Raw genomic sequence first — 19,897 nt, 5'->3', positions numbered from 1 at the left:
GGAAAGAGAAGCTTGTAGAGCTGGGCTTCTGAATATTGGAAAAAGTTCTGCACAGAATACATGACTGGTTATGGGAGCTCACCTCTACGCTCTGGGGTAGCCAAAAGCAGCAGTGTTCTGACCATGTAATCAAAAAGTTACAACAGAGACTGAAACATTTTTCAGACCATTTGGGAACATCTTCAAGAGAGCTTCCCCCCTTTTCTCCACAGAATTGGGCTTTGCAGGCTTGCTATTTATTTTATTGTTACTGGTACACTGCTCAAAGACAACATAACTTAGGCAAGAATAGGGATCACATTATTTTTACCACCTGAACAAATATACCTTAAAGAAAACTTAATCATGCACGACTAGCACTTACAAGAGTTATATGGATAAAAATGACCTGTGTAAAACTACATGTTACTTGTTGAAAGAATCTGGAATTAACAGACTGTCACAAATAACATTCTGTATCATATAGCTTGTGGTGAAATATTTATTATTGCAATCAATGAGAACTAAATCTATCAAGAAATGTTTTAATTACATACTCAAAAATTTTCAACTCAAGTAGATTTTTTAACACATTTTCTGCATGAAGTGCATCTAAAAATAATGCCCATTTTCATTCTCTCAAATTGAAATACATTCTGGGACCAGCACAAAAACTGACACCAGGATACAGCCTTACGGGTCTGATCTACAAGCTTCTGATTAAATTCTTTCTAGATATCTGACTGGGTTAATTTTGAAGTTGGGAAGTGTTGGAGGTACGCAATTCCTCCCATTTTTTTTTTCCCTTATATTTCTTACATTCTAAGCATTTGTAAATATATTAAAAAAAAAAAAAAAGAATTCTTATGGTAATCTGTGACTACAGCTGTTGTTCATTTTTTATTTTAAAGAAAAGATTTTTCAGTTGCTAGGGTTGTATATTAAAGTTTTTGGTTTTTTTTTTTTGTATGATAGTCAGCACAGCAAACATTATGGTTTTACATACATTTGTAAATAAACGATATGCCTAGTGCAGGCTGGTTGGTCATGTTTAGTGAAAGGCTTCCTGAAAACAAAATACCAGAATAAACCCAAACAAACCAGGGACTAAAATGTAGGCTAACGTGGAAGTAATATTAAATATTCTTGGCAAATTGCAATGTACACAGCAGGCACTGCATGTTACTCTGAGCTGCGAACAGGGACACTGAAACAAGCCTGCTGTACAGCTGCTAGATTTTGTTTCAATAAATAGTCTGTACAGTATATCAAACTATATAAAAAGTTTAAAAAACACAATGAGAATTATTTTAAAAAGTTTTTTATATTGTAAAAATTTTAAAATTAGGTCCAAACCACCATTAAAAACGGTATGAAATGTGCAATTTTGCGAGTGGAATCAAGGGGCGTAACGAAGGTTCCAAGGGTAAATAAAGAGTTGCTTTGTGATTTCTCTTTGTGTGCAGTATCTTCATGTACCTGGTAGTCACACAGACCTCAGAGCAGTTCTCTTCAGGCAAGTAGGACATGAGCTAAAAGTATTACCACTGATTTCAGCAGGGAAGATTTGCTGCAATATGGAGTAAAAGGCTATTTTAAGAGGCAAATGTACAGTACAGCCTATTTATGTCAGTACTTGGAAAAGGCAGGAACAAAATAGTTTTCTAACTACAGAGCTGTGAAATCAGCAAGCCATATGGATCTGTAATATATGGCAAAGTATTTTAAAATCCCAAACCTTCTTGAAAGAATACTGTTGTAAAAGTCTGCATCTAGACTAACATGAGTACTTACTTGTGTTTAAACCACAAGCTGCAAAATTACGTATGTTCAAATGTACTAAAATTCATGTGACTCAGTATTTTAAAAGGCAGTAACCCTTTTCACTTATTTCTCACAAAGCACAGAGTGAGGAACTGATAATTAAAGGCAATATAAATAGTAGGCAAGATGAAACACGGCTGTAACATAATTCTTGATTCTTAACTGGCACTTAACACTACTTTCAATTTGACAAATACAATAAGACACCTATGTTGACATACATGTGGTGCACTTTACTTTTATTTATGTAACTGAGGTATTAAAATTGTCTTGAAAAGCAGACGTCTAAAGAAGAGAAAATTAGATAAGGAAGAGAATAGTAATCATTGTTTTCAGTCTTCAGTGATTAGTAGCTGTTGGGTTTTTTCTTCCAATATCCTTTACTTATAATTTCCATGCAAAGTCTGTCTTATTCCTCCACTAGATAGGTATCGTGGGAAGATGGGAGGAAATCCACCATTTCTCAGCAAGGATTAGTTACGCAGACTTTTTTAAAATGAAGTATAATAAGCTAAAAGTGTGTGCATCTCACACGCTGCATATAATAGACTTTCAATATATACACTGTCATTGTACACAAGCATCTTGTATAGACACTGATACCTTCACTAGGAAATCAAAAATCAATAGATAATGAACCTTGTGCCGCATCATCTCTTCCTCGAACATAAATTTCACATGGAATCTCCTCCATCACCCTATCTTCTATGACTTGCTCAGGGCAGTCATGCGCTTGTTTGAAAGTGTAAGTACTTTTCTTGAATGTGCTGTTAAATGTTTTCATTGGCTGAGGCTGCGCAAAGTCATTGCGGAAGGGAAGTTCCATGGAGCTGAGGTTTGTCCTGCTTTGTTTTGTGTTAGAGGCCTGGGAGCCACAGTGGTGGTCATGAATACATCTGGAAGCTGTTGAAGGGCGTCTCATTTTCTGGTAGTTTTCAAGTTCCTCTGATAAATCTGCCAGATCTGCAGAAATTTCTTTGTCCCTTAGTGAAAATAGTTCATAATGTGGAGGATCAAATACTTCCTGGAAGCCAGTTTTATTGAAAGCAGTCTTGCAAGCCATAACCTTTTTGCGAGGTTGCTTTACTTGTACTAGAATTGAAATGATGAGAAGTACTAAAACTATCCCTGATGTGATGCCAATGATTGTTCCATGAGTTTTGGTGATTTGTTCAAACAATCCAGTTCTTTTCTTTTCTGCAAAGAAAAAATGAGGATTATGATAAGGGTATTACGATTTTTCACATTTTTGATCATGCATTAAAACAAAGCAAGCTGTGATTGCCATACAAGTGCTGTATTAATTAAATGACTTAATGGCTTTGGAGACTAAATCTGAGTGTCGATGAGATTTATCATCCTTGTTCAGCAAGTCTAATTCCCTGTCTGCATTAGTGGCCACCACACAGTATTTCAGTGGCGGGTGGAACTCTGTGGCCAGGGTAGGCTGACTCAGCTGGGATGTGGCTTCAAGTCTGAACCTCTACTGATCAGCCCACATTCCAAAATGAACGAGTTAAGTAGGCTTAAATTGACAGCTACAGATGATGCTTCTCTTACCGTGTTTTGATCCTGCTGGTAACATGCCCACTGATGTCAGTAGAAGGAAACCTAGATTTAAAATGATCTCTTTTTTCCTTAAAAGGGAAATCTATTATAATAATAATGATCTGAAGGTGACTGTACTATTTGTTTTTGCATTTCTTGAAAAGTGAATGACTGTCTATTATGGAACTCGGTTATACCTTTTATCAATACAAGGAGCTTTAGCATAGATGTATTCCAGTTTTAACAGTCCAGTAATCAAATCAGATGTAAAAAAAAAAAAAAAAAGAGAGGGGCTGGAGGGAACAGGCACAGACAAACCAATCCAAATCATACCGCACTTCATATAAAGTTCACATAGTACTTCATATGAAACACAGAAGATGGCAGCATCAGAACAAGATGGTTTTCATACTAAAAATTCTTATTTGAAGATTAAATTTTTCCAGTTGGATTTCAGTTCTGTAAATGTACTTGTTTGGCAGTGTTCAAGTCCAGGTTGGATGGGCCTTGAGCAACCTGGTCTAGTGCAAAGTGTCCTTGCCCATGGCAGGGGATAGGAAGTGGATGAGCTTTAAGGTCCCTTCCAACCCAAACCAATCTGTGATTCTATGACTTTCCTAGGGGACTTACAGAATTCTACAGTGAGACTCTGCAATGTCCTCTACTGGAGGAGGAAAGCATTTAAGACTATGTAGAAGAAAATACAGTAACCTAGATGTTGCATATTATGTTCAGATATCTGGCTCCTGGATATCTGTATTATGCACCTAAGTACTCTGCACACAGTCCTTGGAGAGAGTCTATACCACCCTATACAGTTTGAAACAATCCATATACTAAACAGACGCCATGGGAGTTGGCTAGTAAGAAATTATGTCTGAAATACAGTTCTACTTCAGACCGTTGACTGTCTACTCTGAGTTAAACTTGTACCTTTAACGTGAAGGAGGCTATCTCCCTTGTCCTGCTGTCATGGTTTAAACATGCCTAGCTTAGATCTCAGTGTTACCATACGTTGTGGGATGTATGAATTTCAGCACTATGGCATTTTTCTCATCTGTGTCTATGTTTCTTAATTCTTGGAAGATACTCTGGTGAAGAAGCTGTCATGCAAAAGGTGATGTCTTCTTCAGTCTCAAATAAATAGCACACAACCGACTTTCCTATCAATTTTTGTGCCACTTGGCTCAGTTCACAATATACTCAGGTTTTGGTAGCTATCAGTACTGACTACATGAGGACTCTGGGTGCTGGCAGGAATTTTACACAACTGTGAGAAGTTTCTTTTTAAGGCTAGATATTGCTTATTTGGCTGCAGCAGCCTCCCTGCAGTCTGCCTAAGCTGGCAATATGGATCCAGTCTTCAGCTGTCTCTTCATTATCTGCTGTGCAAGTATTACAGTAGAATTTAGATTGTATTAAGCATAAAACATGGTAGGTTATTCAGCACCATTACAGCAATTTACAAATACTGGGAAAGACGCTTTCTTCATGCTGCGACACGGTTTTAATGGAATTCATTTTTTAAATACTGCAGTATGTGAGTGAAGTGTGGATTCTAGGCAAGATTCTAGAAAGTGGTTGGTAAAGATGGGAAAGACATCTGGAAATTGCACTTAAGAGGGAATGCTGAATATTAACAAAGCTAAGCATTGTTTAGAGGAGCTCACTTTTACACTGAAAACTTGGGAGTTATGGATCAGCTTTGTTAACTGGAAAGCTTCCAGAACATACCTTGCATTTGAGTATTTATTAGTGGTGTGTATTTTTTTGTTTGCCCCAAATGAAATTTCAAAGGAAGTTTTTTAATATGTATTTACTAAAAACTTAAGTAGGATTCGTGTGTTGAAAAGCCATCTGATTTCAAGATTTTCTGTAAAGAAGGTTTTGACCCTTCCTGCAGGGTCAGTTTCTCTTTGAAATGGAGTTCGTATTTAAACCTTTCTGGAGTCATGTGTTCAGACCTATTTACGCCATTCTTTGTCAAAAAAAACCCAACCAACAAACCACCCTGCTCACATGTGGTTCCTTTCTTGGTTTCTTTTAGCAAGATCTGGTGATCTTACTTTGTTCCAACTCTGAAAATTCAGTGATTGTTGAAGCACAGGTGAATATATTTGCACTTTAGCAGAATAACAGTTTCCTCATATCATGAGAATTTTTCCTACAAAACCTGATATTGAGACACATTTTTCCTGTAGCTGTGATGATTTAAACAACACTCCTGTGCCCCGTGTTCTAAAAGCAGTGATTTACATCTGTTTTCCATAAGCGATGACTTCTGCTTGTTAAACAATTCTTCCTACCCATTCTCACACTATATGCAGCAGCTGCATTTACTCTGAGATAGCCTGTGATTAGCAACTTAAAATAAGTATTTTAAAATTGTCTTTCTCTTTGAAGACTGTTGCTTGAGAAAGTCCTTTGCTTCAAGGCTTGTCTGTCTTTTTCAAGCTCTGTATTTTTTTCTCTAAAAGGTATTACCTGTCCCTACAATCTTTGCTTCATTTAAAGTTCAGAAATGGATAGGATGCAGCCTGGCAAATACTAAATTCTATTTCCTATTAAGCTGACCCTTTTAAATTAAGATACTTTATGCTGAGGCTGAAGTAATATAATTATAAAGCAGTAAGATCAATATTCAAGATGCTTGCACATCTCCTGAGTTTAAATAAACAATTTGGAACACCACCCTTCTGAGATTAGTAGAATAGCTGTCTTCAGCATATTTCCAGGAAAAAGACATTTCATTACTTTCTTGAAAGGCAAACTGACCAGCCTAGCTCACAAAGGCTATACTTTGGACAATATTCACCTCTGCAGTGATTTTCATCCCAAGGGTATGCACAGTTCTGAATGCCATTGCACACTAAAGAATTATTGATGCACATGTTGCTATGGCAGAAGTAAGTGTTGCCTGAGCAGGGAGCTGAAGGAGAGAAGAGAAAGAAAACATTAGGAATTTTCAGTAATCGATGCACAGCAATAAAACTAGTAAATTCCTGTTGTTTTTTTTAACATGCGTACTCATTTTTTATCTCCATTTCAAACACAAAAACTTTTCTTGCACATCACTAATTACTGGATGATTTACTCCTGTCATATGATTTCTGGCAAGGGCATTATCAATGCTACAAAAAAAATTCTTGCTCAAAATGGGTAGCAGATAGAGACAGTCACACACCACAGATAACAGAAGGCGGCTTTAATACTTGTCTTTAAAATAATACTTTAATACTGGGCTTTAAAATACTTGGCTCTAAATACTTAAAAATCGCATGCTCACCACCAGTTACATATTTATTCAGTCTGCTGTGCATCTGCTATGTAGATGTTGTGAAGCAGTTCCTGAACATATGCATTTTAGAGCCCATTAATATCTTAAGGCAAATCAGATTTCAGCTTGTGGAGGACTGTTTCAGTAACTGCAAGAGATTTCAGTAACTTAGATGGAGGCATCTAAGTCATTCTTGTTTGTGAATCAAAGCTCCTAGATCCTCCTGTTAGAGCTAATGCAGGGATTGCGAGAGTACAGTTTAGCTTTTTATCTATTTGTCTATATATAGTTAGACATTTGAAGAAATAAATTAACTAGAAAGTTGCCCTAAAGATTTTATGTTTCTGTAAATGTTTGGTACAGCTCCTTGACATTAAAAAAATATTAAAAATAGTAATAATTCTTTTCAGGATGTTACTTAATATGCATAGGAAATTCTTTATGAATTCTGGGCACTAGTCAAGAAATTTCTCTTTGTCTTTGTAATGTGGTATTTTTTATGATATAAATGTCTATTATCAGTGGAGTCAGTTATACATTAAACAGCAAATATGGTAGATGTTCTCCTTGGTTTCATAGAAAGAATTTATTCTTCAGCAGTCTGGATTCTCTGAAACACAATACAAAATCCAAAGGGTAGAGCAGAGGAGGGTGACTAATCCTGAATAAAGCATTTCTCACTCCTTCTGTGAGGCTTCAGAGCCTCAGTGACAGAAAAAGGAGTAGGTAGGTTCTCCTGAATTTGGAAAGAAAGACTGCACAAGCTTTACTTTGTAAAGGATAAACAGGCTCATCATTTAAACACAATAGCTTAAAAAGGCTACGTATGTAATAGTCTACAATACCTACTGAAGTATTTCTGACTGACATAAAGGAGGATCTATGAAATTTGTGTCCAGAGTGGTTGTCATGGATCCATGTGTATCTGCTGGTGTTCCAATATAGATCACTATGGAGTTGTTGTTCTTTTGGAGGGAGAGGAAAAATTATTATTAAAATTATTCCCTTAATTTCCCTGAACAGGGTCATTTGTTTCATATATTTGGATGATGCATTCTGCTGCTGCTTCTCCATCTGCCTGCACAGTCTCTATCTTACATTTCTGTGTAGCCTCCTTAACATTTTTTGGGGATGGCTTTTGTTCACAGGTTCATAAAGATGGGACAAATAGACTTTATTTTCCTGTCGTTTATCTGGGGATTAAGTCTACAAGTCACAAGGATTGACTGATTCCACTCCATGGCTTCAAGGACATAGCTGGGCTCGTAACGGCTGCCTAAGACTGGTGCAATGTTCACAGTGTTCTTTGTATGTAGCATTATTCATGTTATATTGAATTGAACCACAGCCATTCAGTTATACTGAATTGAGCCACAAATCAAATACATTGATTTTTAACATTGCTGTTAGCTGAATTAGTCAAATCTGCAAGCAGTACTAGGTGTGTGTTAGGTGACTGTCACGCACAATTAGTTCATTTATGTAAATCTTTGCAGAAATACTGATTGTTTTCATGGTTGGCTTCATATAATTACAAATCATTAGAAAGGTAGAAGAGAAAAATAGCCTAATGATCTGAAAATAAGATAAGCAAGGATTCACTTTTTTCAATTAGAAAAATTGCTTATCACGAGATGATTTAAAAATACACGAAACATTTTTCAGACACATACCTTTCCATTACCCTACCCAATAAAGATGGTATCCCAAGTTAAAACATAAATAAAAATCACAACATACCTTTTCAGGTTTTCTTCTGCCAATGACTTTTGAATTGCTTTAAAATTGTAAGTTGGCAAAGTTATCTAGCTTTAGGAGTAGTTACTGTTTCAACCTCTTGCACTCAAAAAAACACCACAAAAAGAACCCCCAAAACCTAAACTCAACGGAAGAAAAACCCAACCCCATTCCAGTATTTGTAATATAAACAGATAATTTCCCTGGAAAAATTCATAGCATTTTCTAGATTGGAAGCTGGAATAATTTGCACTATCACTAATATCAATAACTGTATTGAAATAAATGCTACTGGAAAAGCAGTTCTCAATTTTGCAAGTTGTGAATTGCAGTAAACACCAGTTTTAAGCACAGTATCTAACTGTTATTAAATTGCCTCTTGTAGCTTAAACAATAGACTAGTTTGAACCATGCAATTGTTTATTACACCATCTAGGCAACATAAGCAATTAGCTATTTCTCTTAAGTCTCTTAAGTCTAACTTTTAGCTTGTGTTAAAATTTTACTGTTTTATGGAACAGAATATAAAATCCACTTGCTATCTGTAACCTAAACTTTTTTGCAAGGTGGTGACCAGGATCTCTTTCATGACTGGCTACAGACATGTTAGTTCTGTCTAAAAAGGTATTTTGACAGCAAATCTGTACTACTTATTCTTCAAGCAGAGCTTTTTGAAAACCTTTGGCACAAGCATAGGTCTGATTTCCTGAAGTGGCAGATATGCTTCATTCAGCTCTCCCCATGTATCGCAGATCTGCTCTGCAGTTCTGAACTTAGTCTACTTTAGCCCTGAAGATGCCACTCATTTTCAGGTTCTGCAAAGTGGACGATGTCGTCCTTTGTAAATATGTGAGGCAACATATTCCAGTAAGTTCAGAGACAAAGCACTTCAAAGAAAATCTCACAAAAAGCACACTTTTAAGAAACATCTTCATTTACGATGCGAATAAAGACTATCTCCACCCCAGGCTATGGGATCCAAACAGAAATCCAGTTTGCATTTACAGCTCTGCTTTTAATACAGCCTTCTTAAATAGTTTGAATTTAACTGCTTATCCATGGTTGTGCAACACAACTGGACTTTGCTAAGGGAACACGTGTGGGATCGCTCCAAGCCACATGCAGCTGAGAAGGAGGTAGCAGCTTAGGTGTAGCTGGAGTGCGTGTACTTCCAGATCCGAAACAGGAGGTAGTTCCAGACTCGGGGGGGTCACGTGTTCTCTAGCCTTCTAAACATCCTGTGTGGGCTTGAGAAGAGCCTGTTGTGGAAGCTGGCAGGGAACTGGAAGATGAAGGCTAGTGGGACAGCACACTTCAGTCACACTGCTGTCTTTTTTAAGCAAGACTGTGCTCATCTGTATAACTCTTTGTGAGAATAACATAGCCTAGAGCTGTATTATTACTGACTTAAAATGAAAAATAAACCTTTTAAGAATGGAGGAAAGCCTTTCTTCAGGAACTGTGCTTATAACTGTAATAAATCAAGTATTTAATTTAGACACCAGTACATGAAGGAAACAGAAACAATCTTTTTCATGTGTTCCTGCTGCATAATATATAGCTGATGCTTTCCCTAAAATACCTGAAGTATCAGGGAGAATAGGCACTTCAAAATATACTTACGATCCACAAAGGAAGTGAACAGCATTCTGAATCTGCTTAGCCTACTGCCTTCGTCTGCCCACATTCGCACCACACCCGTCCCAGTCTGCAGCATGACATCGTTTGCTACAGTACTGCAGAATTTTGCCTTCAGGTTTTCAATAGAACTACTTCCATCATACACAGCAACAAAGTTTCTTTTGCATTCATTTGAATGCTCCATTTGATAGTCGAGAAATCGCATATAAATCTGTTAGAAAAGAGAAATTAAAGTCTCTAGGAAAAGTAATACAGACAGTCTTTCTTAGCAGATCTTGGAGATGTGTCCCCTTACATGTGTAACTCCCAATACACAGCACTTTTAAACTTACATTTTCTAATTAAATGTAAATGTGGAGTTTTACTTGAAGTTTGTTTTAAGTGTCTATTTCGCTTCACCCCTTCCCCAGAATAATCTTTACTTAATAATTTACTCTGATACATTTCTACTCCCCTTTGGGGAAAAAAAAAAAAGGTAAAAACTAACACACTTGTTGAAGAAAGCCCTAAAGAGCTCTGCTACATGTGCAGCCTATTACTCTAGAAGAGATATGAGAAACACATAAATGTGCTGAAAGAATTTTAATAGTATTTTGACTGTTCTCTTTTCTTTCAATTCCTAACAATGTTAAAATATGAGGGAAGGAGTCTAGTCAGAAAGGCTCTGAAGAAAAAATAAGGAAATTAAAATTTGTTGCTTCAGAATGAAAGCTAATTATCAAACCATAGCACTGTTATGGAAGACACAAGCCATGAAGTCAGGAGAAGTCTGAATAAAAATGGAACCAGAAGAAAAGTAAAAGCTGGCTATCTAGGAAGAGTTAACAAGTTAAACCAATCTTAATTCCTCCAAAAGCAGGACTCTAATTCAAGAGAAGGCAGCATATGTGTTAGAACATATGCAGCAAGGAAAGTGGAAGACCAATATGGCACTTGGAAAATAAACAAATAATTTATTTTGCTGAAGCAGGAAACTTATGCAAGATTGTAATTTAGCTAGAATTACATGAAAAATCACAGGCCTTTTTAGTCTCTGGAATGGTTGTATTGGGATTCTCAAAATTCTAGGGGAAGTTAAATGAGCTGTGTAACTCAGTCACCTAGGCATGCTGCAAAGGCCATCCTTAAACTTTAAAAATTCCTCAGATAGCCATTATTTTGACAGAGAAGAAATCTACCCATGTGGAAGCAGAGGTCTCCTGCTCCGTGGGAGAAGGCTCCTCCTCTACCCTCAAGGTCTTCAGTATGTTCCTCAGATAAGGTGTAGACTGGATGTATTTTGAGTGACTACAGCCTACAACTGTCTCTCAGGCTGCTAAGGACCTTTTGCACAGCGTGCTTTTTCATGCGTCTACCTCATGACAAACATCTCCAGCTCTTGTTTAGCTTGTGAAGCAGGGGAGACAAGAGTAGATTAATACCACACTTACTACTTCTGTATTACCTATTTTTCCTGCCCTTTTGATGTATCTCTCTTTTAACCTCAGCTACAGCCAAAGCCTTTTAAAACTGAATTGTAAAGAATTCACTAAACCAAAACCAACCAACTTTATGTGGGGAAATAAAAAAAATATTCCTCTCCTAAACACACTTAACAAGCTCTATTGAAAACATGGTAAAATAGCGAGCACAGAAAAATGCAGGAAACATTGGCACACTTTTCCTTTCCAGTGTTTTCCAGAGGCAGGTTGCCAGCTCTGTCTCCCCTTGCACACTATGAAAAGGTGCAGCCTGTGCCATATTATCTCATGCTTCATCGCGCTATTATGTGATTTTCAGTACACATTTTTTTTCTTCCTTTTTTTTTTCACTCCTGCTGTCTTTGTTCTCAGCTGCATTGAGAACCTGTCTTCCACTAATGTCTTATCTCACAAACATGGGTGTGAGCTGTTAAGTGCTAGTATATGGGCTGAGAGATGGTATTTTCATTTAATAATTGACTTCATCTATCTGCTGTGAAATTACAAGGGAAGCTAAAAATAAACTAGGACACTTTATTCTCTGTATGTGTAAATATCTGTTACGTAGATTTTAAAAGTCCTTTCATTGCTGCAGTTGTGTCAGTTTTAAAAATTTATTTCAAAATCAAATTGAAGAAATTAAAAATGTCTATGCTTATTTTTCTCAAGAGACTGCACCATATCAGATCTAATGGATTTTATCATCATAATTCTGCCAGATTTGAAGCTTGAGAAACTACTCTCAGAATACTAAGAATTATTTTTCTGTAATGTTTTAGCTCTGTAATTTAGGATGATGATCTAATCGCAGGACTGACCCAACTATAACTCTGCCTTCTGGCAACATTCAATAATTTATTAAAATGCTTAAGCATAAGACCTGGTGCACTCAAGTGGCAATGTAGGGAGAAAATGGTTTTATTACTGTTTCTGGAGGAACTGCTACTATTACTTAGACTAGTATAGGGCTCCTGGGAGTTGAGTCACTTCCTCAAAGGCTCAAATATATTAACGAAGTTTTAGTTTCTTTCTTGTCTTGTCCTCTTACTACCATCTTTTAGGTTGCTGGTTTTAAACTTCTAATTTGGAAGTTGGTTAATAGGACTGGTTAGTTAACCACTGTGGTACGTAGGAAGGCATAGAGTAGGTTTGTCATCTTGGCAGCTACTGCTTAGAAATAATTTTTAATTTTTATGTACACACAAGCAGTGATGTGTGCTTTAACACACATACAGGAGAAAAATGAAAGATGTGTATGCTATATGGAGAAAAAGTATGTATTCTTCAGTGCAACTCCTAAGTTATTAACCATTCCATGTCTCCTAAAACATATAGCTATTGGTTTTTGTTGAACAGGCTATATTTGGAATTATGAATAGGATTTTATTCTTTTCCTTGCCCAACAATAAAGCTCAAGTTGTTTTTAATGGGCATAAGATAGTGATGCTTTCCTAAGCAGCCTCTAGTTCTGCACGCACAATCACAAATACCAGGTACGCAGGTAATGTGTGCTGATTTTTGGCTTCAACAGCTCCTCTGCCGCTTTAGGGCTTGGGCAGAAAAGCTCTAGCAAATTTTATTGTAGCACTTTAAGAGGGTGTGATCCTATAGCTAAGGCAGAAGAGAAGGAGTGACAATTCCTCAGCTGCTTCCAGCTAAAGCTTTTCATTTTAGCTAAGGCTACTGTTGAAAGTGGGGTTTAAGGTGCTGGATTGTGAATTACACTGGAGAGGAGCAGATATGTGTTCTTTTGACTTTGAACAAAACCAAATTTTCCAATAGAACCACTGGAGGCAAAATTTTAAAATGTGGCAGCAAGATTTAATGAAATTTATCAAAACTGTTAGCTAGCATCTTTGCCTGCCATCTTCCAATAAAACCAGACTCCAAGTCAAATGCCCTTGAAAATTGTTGCTTGAAGAGTGTTCACAGTTATTTTGTATTTTAAGTTTCAAATAACCCTAACCCTAACCCTTGTGGACTTGCTCTGTAAGTTTAATTTCAGGAACAATCCTCTATCTGGATTTCCTAAGCCACCGATAAGTAACTCGTTTCAGTGAAAGTGAGAAATTATGCAAATCACAGCTAGTGACTATTACCTGTTACTAATGACTTGGTAACCCATTATATGTTGAATGATAGGAATGAAACCCACCTTAGCATTTGGAGTAGCTTTAATTGTCCATATGCAGTCAACTGCTTGTCCTGGTTTTGTTTTTCCTTCTTGTTCTACTTGACTAGAACGTACTATTCCATCAGCTCCTGAGAGCTCAAACTGGCAGTCTAGGGAGAAGATACACCTTGCAGTCAAATGCAATATGATATTAATTTAAAATTTAATGTATAAAGAAATTGTTACTGTAATACTAGACCTGGGATGGGATTTAAAATACCTCCTAGGTAAGTGAAGTCAGGATCTGTAATAGAAAAAAGTCATAAATCACATGGGCTATCAGTGCTTGAGAATCACTTCAAGTTTTAGTATAAGCTGAAGATTATGTCTATTATTATATCACAATAAAAACTGTTTACTGAGTTGATTGCAAGGCATAGAGACAGATTTCTTCTTTCAGATAACATTATTCCACAAAGATTGACCTGATCTGAATAAGGTAATTCTATACTGACAGCACAGATTTCCAGCATAACACAAAACCCACTATTAGGTACATTGTTCCTACATTACATTCTGAAGTTTTCACTGAAAATTTTAACTTTTTTGTGAACTGAGTGGGGGTGTATGTGCATGTCCCCTTCCATTTTCACAATCTCAAAATATTTTACCACACTCCATGTAAATGTAGAGGAAAGAAAAGGGAAAAAAAAAAATAAAATTGGGCCTTCAGTTGCTACAACCTATTGCAAAAATAATACACAGTTTATATGTACATTTTAAGTTCCAGCCTGGAACTAGGCTAAGTTAGTTTTGACAGTGATGTTAATGAAATGGCTTTGGAAATGAACTTAACAAAACACTTAAGTACTGACCCTATGAAAACATTTTAGTGTGTTACTCCCAGTGGACTGTTCACCAGTCTTCTTAATCTGAAGAGTTTCCAAGTTTAAATCCCTAGTAAAGTATACAGTTCTATGAGCAGTAGGACATAATCATGTAGTGTTTTCATGTGCTGTAGAGGTAAAGACCAGTTGAGTAAAGGTGACATTAAAAACTTATGCCTGTGTATACATTTATAGTAGTAGTAAAGCTGACATTTGTATATGGCCTTTTGTCCCATAGGACAATAAAATGCTGATAACTACATGTGTAGTATCTATGAAGGACAGCAGTCAAGCACTGCACAAGGACACCACGTCAAATTTTCCTGTAAAAAGAATGCCCTGCCAGTTTTAAGTGGCCCCACAGAGCAGATGTACTTTTGTTTTAATAAAGGCACTGTCAGCATATTATCTTCTCTTCCATACCCTGTAAACTACACAGTACTTTAAGCAAAGAACAATTCTGTTGTCTGAGCTTGTGGGTTGAGAGAATCTAGTTATACTGAGAGCTGATGCTTGGACTGTGTAGGTATTTCCTCTGGCTTTTCAGAATGGAGATTTAAAATGCTTTGCATCTGGCTGGAAGTGCTATTGTAGATGTGCTTCAGGTGTTTTTCTCATAGTATCTTATATTCCTGGACGATAGGCTGTTGAAAACGACAGCTATTTGCCTACATAAATGCTCTTTCCATTACTAGCACTGGCAAAGTACTGGTACAAATCAGAGTAGTAACAAAGAGGGAAGTTGGTAAAGCCTTCAGCACAAACAAGATCGATTGACTTCTCTAGCAAACTGCAGACCTGCAATTTCCTTCAGTCAATTATTTTCCAAAGTGGTTTATAGTTAAGTATGCTGTAGGATTAGCAGGATTGAGACTCTAACTATTGCATTGCCACTTTGCCTTCGTAAGCACTTAAGATGAAATACAGCTCTGGAGTGCCAGCATAAACACATCACAGAATTCCATGGGAGCGGACAGTCATTAACTCAGTGAGAATGTTAGGCATCTTTACCTGGTATAAATGAGTACTTTGCTTGAAATCCCTTTCCTTCCAGCTCCTCATCAGAAGTAAACTTGATCCACATAAATCTCCCTGTTGATCTAATTAGTGCAGGACTTTTCAGACCACAGTAACGATTAATGAGAGGGGAGAAACCGAAGGGTCCATCTCGAACCTCCAGATGATCAAAGCGACATTCAAATGAAGGTTCTATGTAATAAGGTTCATCAAAGGTCAACTCAATTCTCTGTCGTGGAGAAGCTAGACAGAAAAAATCGAGCAAAAGATTAAATGAAGATCTATATAAAAAACAAATGAAGACATGAAATAATGAACAGACAGGCCTCCAAGACAGCAAGATAAAAAAGAGACTGGAAACTTCTCAAAATACATCTGGCAGTCTGCTACAAAACCTCAGATATACTGTAAAAAAAAAAAAATAAAAATTATTGTGTAGGAAATCCTTTTTCATGGAATTTTTTTTGCTTGCTGATCTTTATTGTTGAAAATTCAGAAATAACATAAATTGAATTCAGCACATGTAACAGATACTAACATATATGCAAAACTATTCAAACAAGGTTTAATATTAAATATAAATTAAAAACAGTATTCTGTGAAAGCAAAGTACATTAAAAAAAGGACAAAACATTGAGGGATACAGAAAAGAATGGAAAAGAAAAAGATATGAAGAACTGCTTACTGGTACATTTCCAAAACATCAAGCCCAAATTTGGAGATCCTTTGGCAGGAGACATCTTTTACTAGAATATTCAGAGAAGTGTAAATGCTTCATATACATTATTAATATGCAGGTGACTACTAAGTCTGAACCAGTGGCAGTCTAACATCAGGACTTGGATCAGACCCCTAAGTCCTGAGGAGATGCAGCTATGGCTAGTTTGTGACCAGACTTCCACATCTGTAGTTCGGAACTGTGACTGTATATCGTATGAATAGCATAAGTGTTTCTTGTTCCTGTCATCTATTAAGCTACATGAACTTTCAGATACTAATTGGTTACTTGGAATGACAGCATTAAAGAACCACATGCTGTCTGGTGCTTCTGAATGCAAAAAGGATTTACTTGTACGTCTCTAACACTTTGTTTAGACCTTACACATGAGTTAAAAACATTCATAGCTGCACATATTGACAGAGGTCTGCAGGAATATTTTAGCTAGAAATTGCGGAGGACCTTGGTCTCACTCAGGAAACCATAATTTTTCTGTATAAGGACTGTGAGGCTTTGTGCCCCATGGAAACTGCCTCGCACCAGGGAGATCCAGCAGTGGGTCTGGTATGTCCCAATGCTGAAGATGGACACATCTGCTCCCCTGTGCCTTCACTGGCAGGAAAGATGCAGAACTTCAGATGTGCATGCATACAAGCAAAAATGAGGGTCTGTGAACCACTACTATACTGTACATATAAAACCTCACTAAAACATGTTACTTGAAATATTTCAATTAATTGATATGAATCTGATCATTAACCCGACTAACATTTTTAGCTGACTTCAGTGGGTTTTGGGCGTATTCTAGTAAGAGGAAAAAATAATTAGTGTGTCCCAAGTCTTGCAGCCTTTACTCAAGATATTCTTGTTGGAATGTGGTTTTATTCTAGTTAAGGATTTTTTTTTTGTCCTCATCACGTTATTTTAGTAGTGACCTCCACAGTGCTAACAAATCTCCACATTTTTCGTACACTTCTATGGCAGTCAGATATGTCTTTTTTTATTAACAGAGGACAGAATAAAGATTTTCTGCTTGTGGGATACACTTTGAATAATACAGTAGTCTGGTAAATGTGAAGACAGTCTTCATGCATCTTTTGCTTTTTATTATCAGCAATATTGGAAGTGATATTAAGATGGCAAGTCACAGTTTTTATCTTAGCAGTTCTGTGTCTTCACAGATTACAGTAGATCTGATGCCACTTTTTCTGGCCATGACGGTATGTATTATTCCATACAGGTAATTCTGAATGATAGCATTTTCTATTAATGTGTTGTTATTACTTCAGAGAGCAAATTTAGTTTCTTGTTTAACCAAATGACTGCAGAATTTATTATTTACCAGTATGGCTATACAGTATTTGAGAGTATAGTAAGATGACACAGTTTTAACAGTTCAGGATTATCCAATGAACAGTAAGATTACAACACAATGAAAGAGAAATACAGCATGTACCTTCTAATATATAGATGCACTCTTGATTTGGTGGGTACATATTAGGGTAGTTTGGTGAAGCAAAATGTCCGCCATTGCTTGTCCGTACCCAATTGTCACACTGGGTAGGAGGAATACGATTCATGCCAATATTTTGCCCACCTTAAGTGGAAAAAAAAGAGATCAAATAAATTTCTCCTGCAAGCATGCAAGTTTGGTTTTGCAAAAAAGTAAAACACTGATATAACCCATATCCTATGAAAGAAGAAAGTAATTTATTTTGGTTGAAAAGCCTCTTCTATGTTGCTTGCTAATATCTAGCAAAGAAAATCTTATTTTTAATTTAGTGATGTGATATACCCTAAAGAGATCACAGTTTCCGAATATCAAATATGTTGAGTAATCCTTGGGAAGGGAAGAGAGGGAGTATATTTTTTTTACCCAAGTCAGTTTAGACTTTTTGATGCTCTTCTTTCTAAGTCGAATAGAGTGGCTGCTGATACAGCAGCATTATTTTATGGCTTATGTCTTCTCCATTCCTACACAAATAATATAATCAAAAATATTTGTTAGCTTTTACTATTTTTGCCGTTATTCCAGATTATACTGAAGTATGTGGCCCTTAGGCTAAATATCTATTTACAGTATTTTTTTTAAACACAGAATGCTTGTAACAGAACAAATTATGATTTGTCAAATACACTAAATACATCAATGGTAGCTAATAAAATTACTAGCAATAGGTAGTTTGAACTGGTAGCTAAGGGTCTCATTTAAGATCAAAGCTCTTCTGGATGTTCAGGGAAATATGGTCCTTGACTGAGATTATGCAGTTTACTAAACTACTGCACCATGCTGGACCATTTGCAGGAGCTTTGTTAGTTCTGATTTCCTTATCCAAAGGGAAGGGAGTTGGGAATAGTATGATCTCTGACATTCTTCTCAAGCACATTTGGCCCTTCTCCTTTTTATCAGCGGCACTGGACTGAGTAAGACACAGGATATGTGGTTTCTGCGAGATTTTTCCTAAATCTTACAGGGTGATCTCATAATGTTATTTATATTTACACAGTTTTAATTTGCAGACCTTTGAGTGGGAGTCCATGCTGATTAGGTCTTGGCTGCCTCCAGTAAATTATATCACCTTCCACTGGTATCTTGACAGCTTTTGGATTTATGGGGGTGAAAACTTAGTCTCTACTGCAGAAATTGTTAAAGGAAATTCTGTATGTGTCATTTCTAGGAATTCTTCTCTCCTAAGCGTGGGTTAATCAAGCATATAAGAAAATAAGTTTTGTGAAACTGATGCCTTCCCCACTCAGCAAGCTTCAAAAATGGTTGTGGGTGGACTATTTGAAAAGCTTATCAGATACAGAACACATGAATTTCTGTGGTGCTTTTTTCCCCACTTCTAAGGTCTAAGCCCATACAATTTTAACTGGGTAACTTGAGCTTCCACGTTCTTTGTGACTGAATGGCTTTGTTCAACTGGAAAAAAAATGTAGTAAATAGGGGGAAAATTGAAAATACTGGAATTCATATTGATAATTCAAGAGCTATTAATATCTGAACACAAATACTTTCTTTCACTTAAATTACTTATTTAAAAATGAGAAAACCATTACATTTTTTGAAAGAAAATCATCAAACCAAAATTGTACCTTGTGTCTTCTGTGCAACGGCAATCCCTTCCACTACAAAGATTGTTACTAGTAACACTGATGAGAGAAATTGGACAGGAAAAACATCAGTAATTCATCAAAATTATAGACCATTTTCTGCAGTCCTGATTCATGCAAATCCTAGAAATCACTAACCATAACAACTTGGAACATACAAAAATACATAATGCATTTATGTGCTTTCTTAAAATTTCAACTTTAGGAAACTAGTGCAGTCTAAGTGCGGTGTCAGTTTTTCCAGGTTCCTTAAGAAAGCATATGTAAGAATAGTAATCTTTATTGTTTGAGGGAACTTCAAGAATGTTTTCTAGATTGTCTACTAATTTGCAAGCATTTTATAAAATTATATGGTACCTATCTGCTATATAACTTTTATATCCTGAAACAAGATGCTTCTCTGCTATATTGAACCATATTTATTCTAAACCTTCATTTGTGTAACGTGTACAAATGACTTCTCTGGCTTCTGAGAAATTAATCAGGACCACAGGAGACACTTCATGGTCTTACCCCTACACGGACTTTAGGTGCACGGTAGAACTGTGCTCGTGAGACTGGTGGTTGAGATGCAGTCACAGT

At 36.5% G+C, this 19,897-nt stretch overlaps 1 protein-coding gene across 2 annotated transcripts in view; it reads right to left on the bottom strand.

The window, feature by feature from the left end:
- Nucleotides 1-214: 214 nt before the first annotated feature.
- The window catches only part of NETO2 (neuropilin and tolloid like 2), a 31,196-nt gene continuing 11,513 nt past the window's right edge, over nucleotides 215-19,897 (bottom strand). For both annotated transcript variants that reach the window (XM_030470691.1, XM_030470692.1), the window contains exons 2-9: nucleotides 19,298-19,354; nucleotides 17,658-17,798; nucleotides 15,478-15,726; nucleotides 13,839-13,883; nucleotides 13,622-13,749; nucleotides 9,989-10,217; nucleotides 6,167-6,280; nucleotides 215-3,000 (exon numbers count right to left, since the gene is read on the bottom strand). In XM_030470691.1, the coding sequence (XP_030326551.1) occupies nucleotides 2,420-3,000; nucleotides 6,167-6,280; nucleotides 9,989-10,217; nucleotides 13,622-13,749; nucleotides 13,839-13,883; nucleotides 15,478-15,726; nucleotides 17,658-17,798; nucleotides 19,298-19,354 (1,544 nt within the window). In that variant the 3' untranslated portion in view covers nucleotides 215-2,419. The remainder of the gene's footprint in view (nucleotides 3,001-6,166; nucleotides 6,281-9,988; nucleotides 10,218-13,621; nucleotides 13,750-13,838; nucleotides 13,884-15,477; nucleotides 15,727-17,657; nucleotides 17,799-19,297; nucleotides 19,355-19,897) is intronic.

The sequence above is a fragment of the Strigops habroptila genome, chromosome Z (assembly GCF_004027225.2).
Source record: "Strigops habroptila isolate Jane chromosome Z, bStrHab1.2.pri, whole genome shotgun sequence".
NCBI lineage: Eukaryota > Metazoa > Chordata > Aves > Psittaciformes > Psittacidae > Strigops > Strigops habroptila.
The sequence above is the reverse complement of the archived record's forward strand: the minus strand, read 5'-3'. Positions and strand labels throughout refer to the sequence as shown.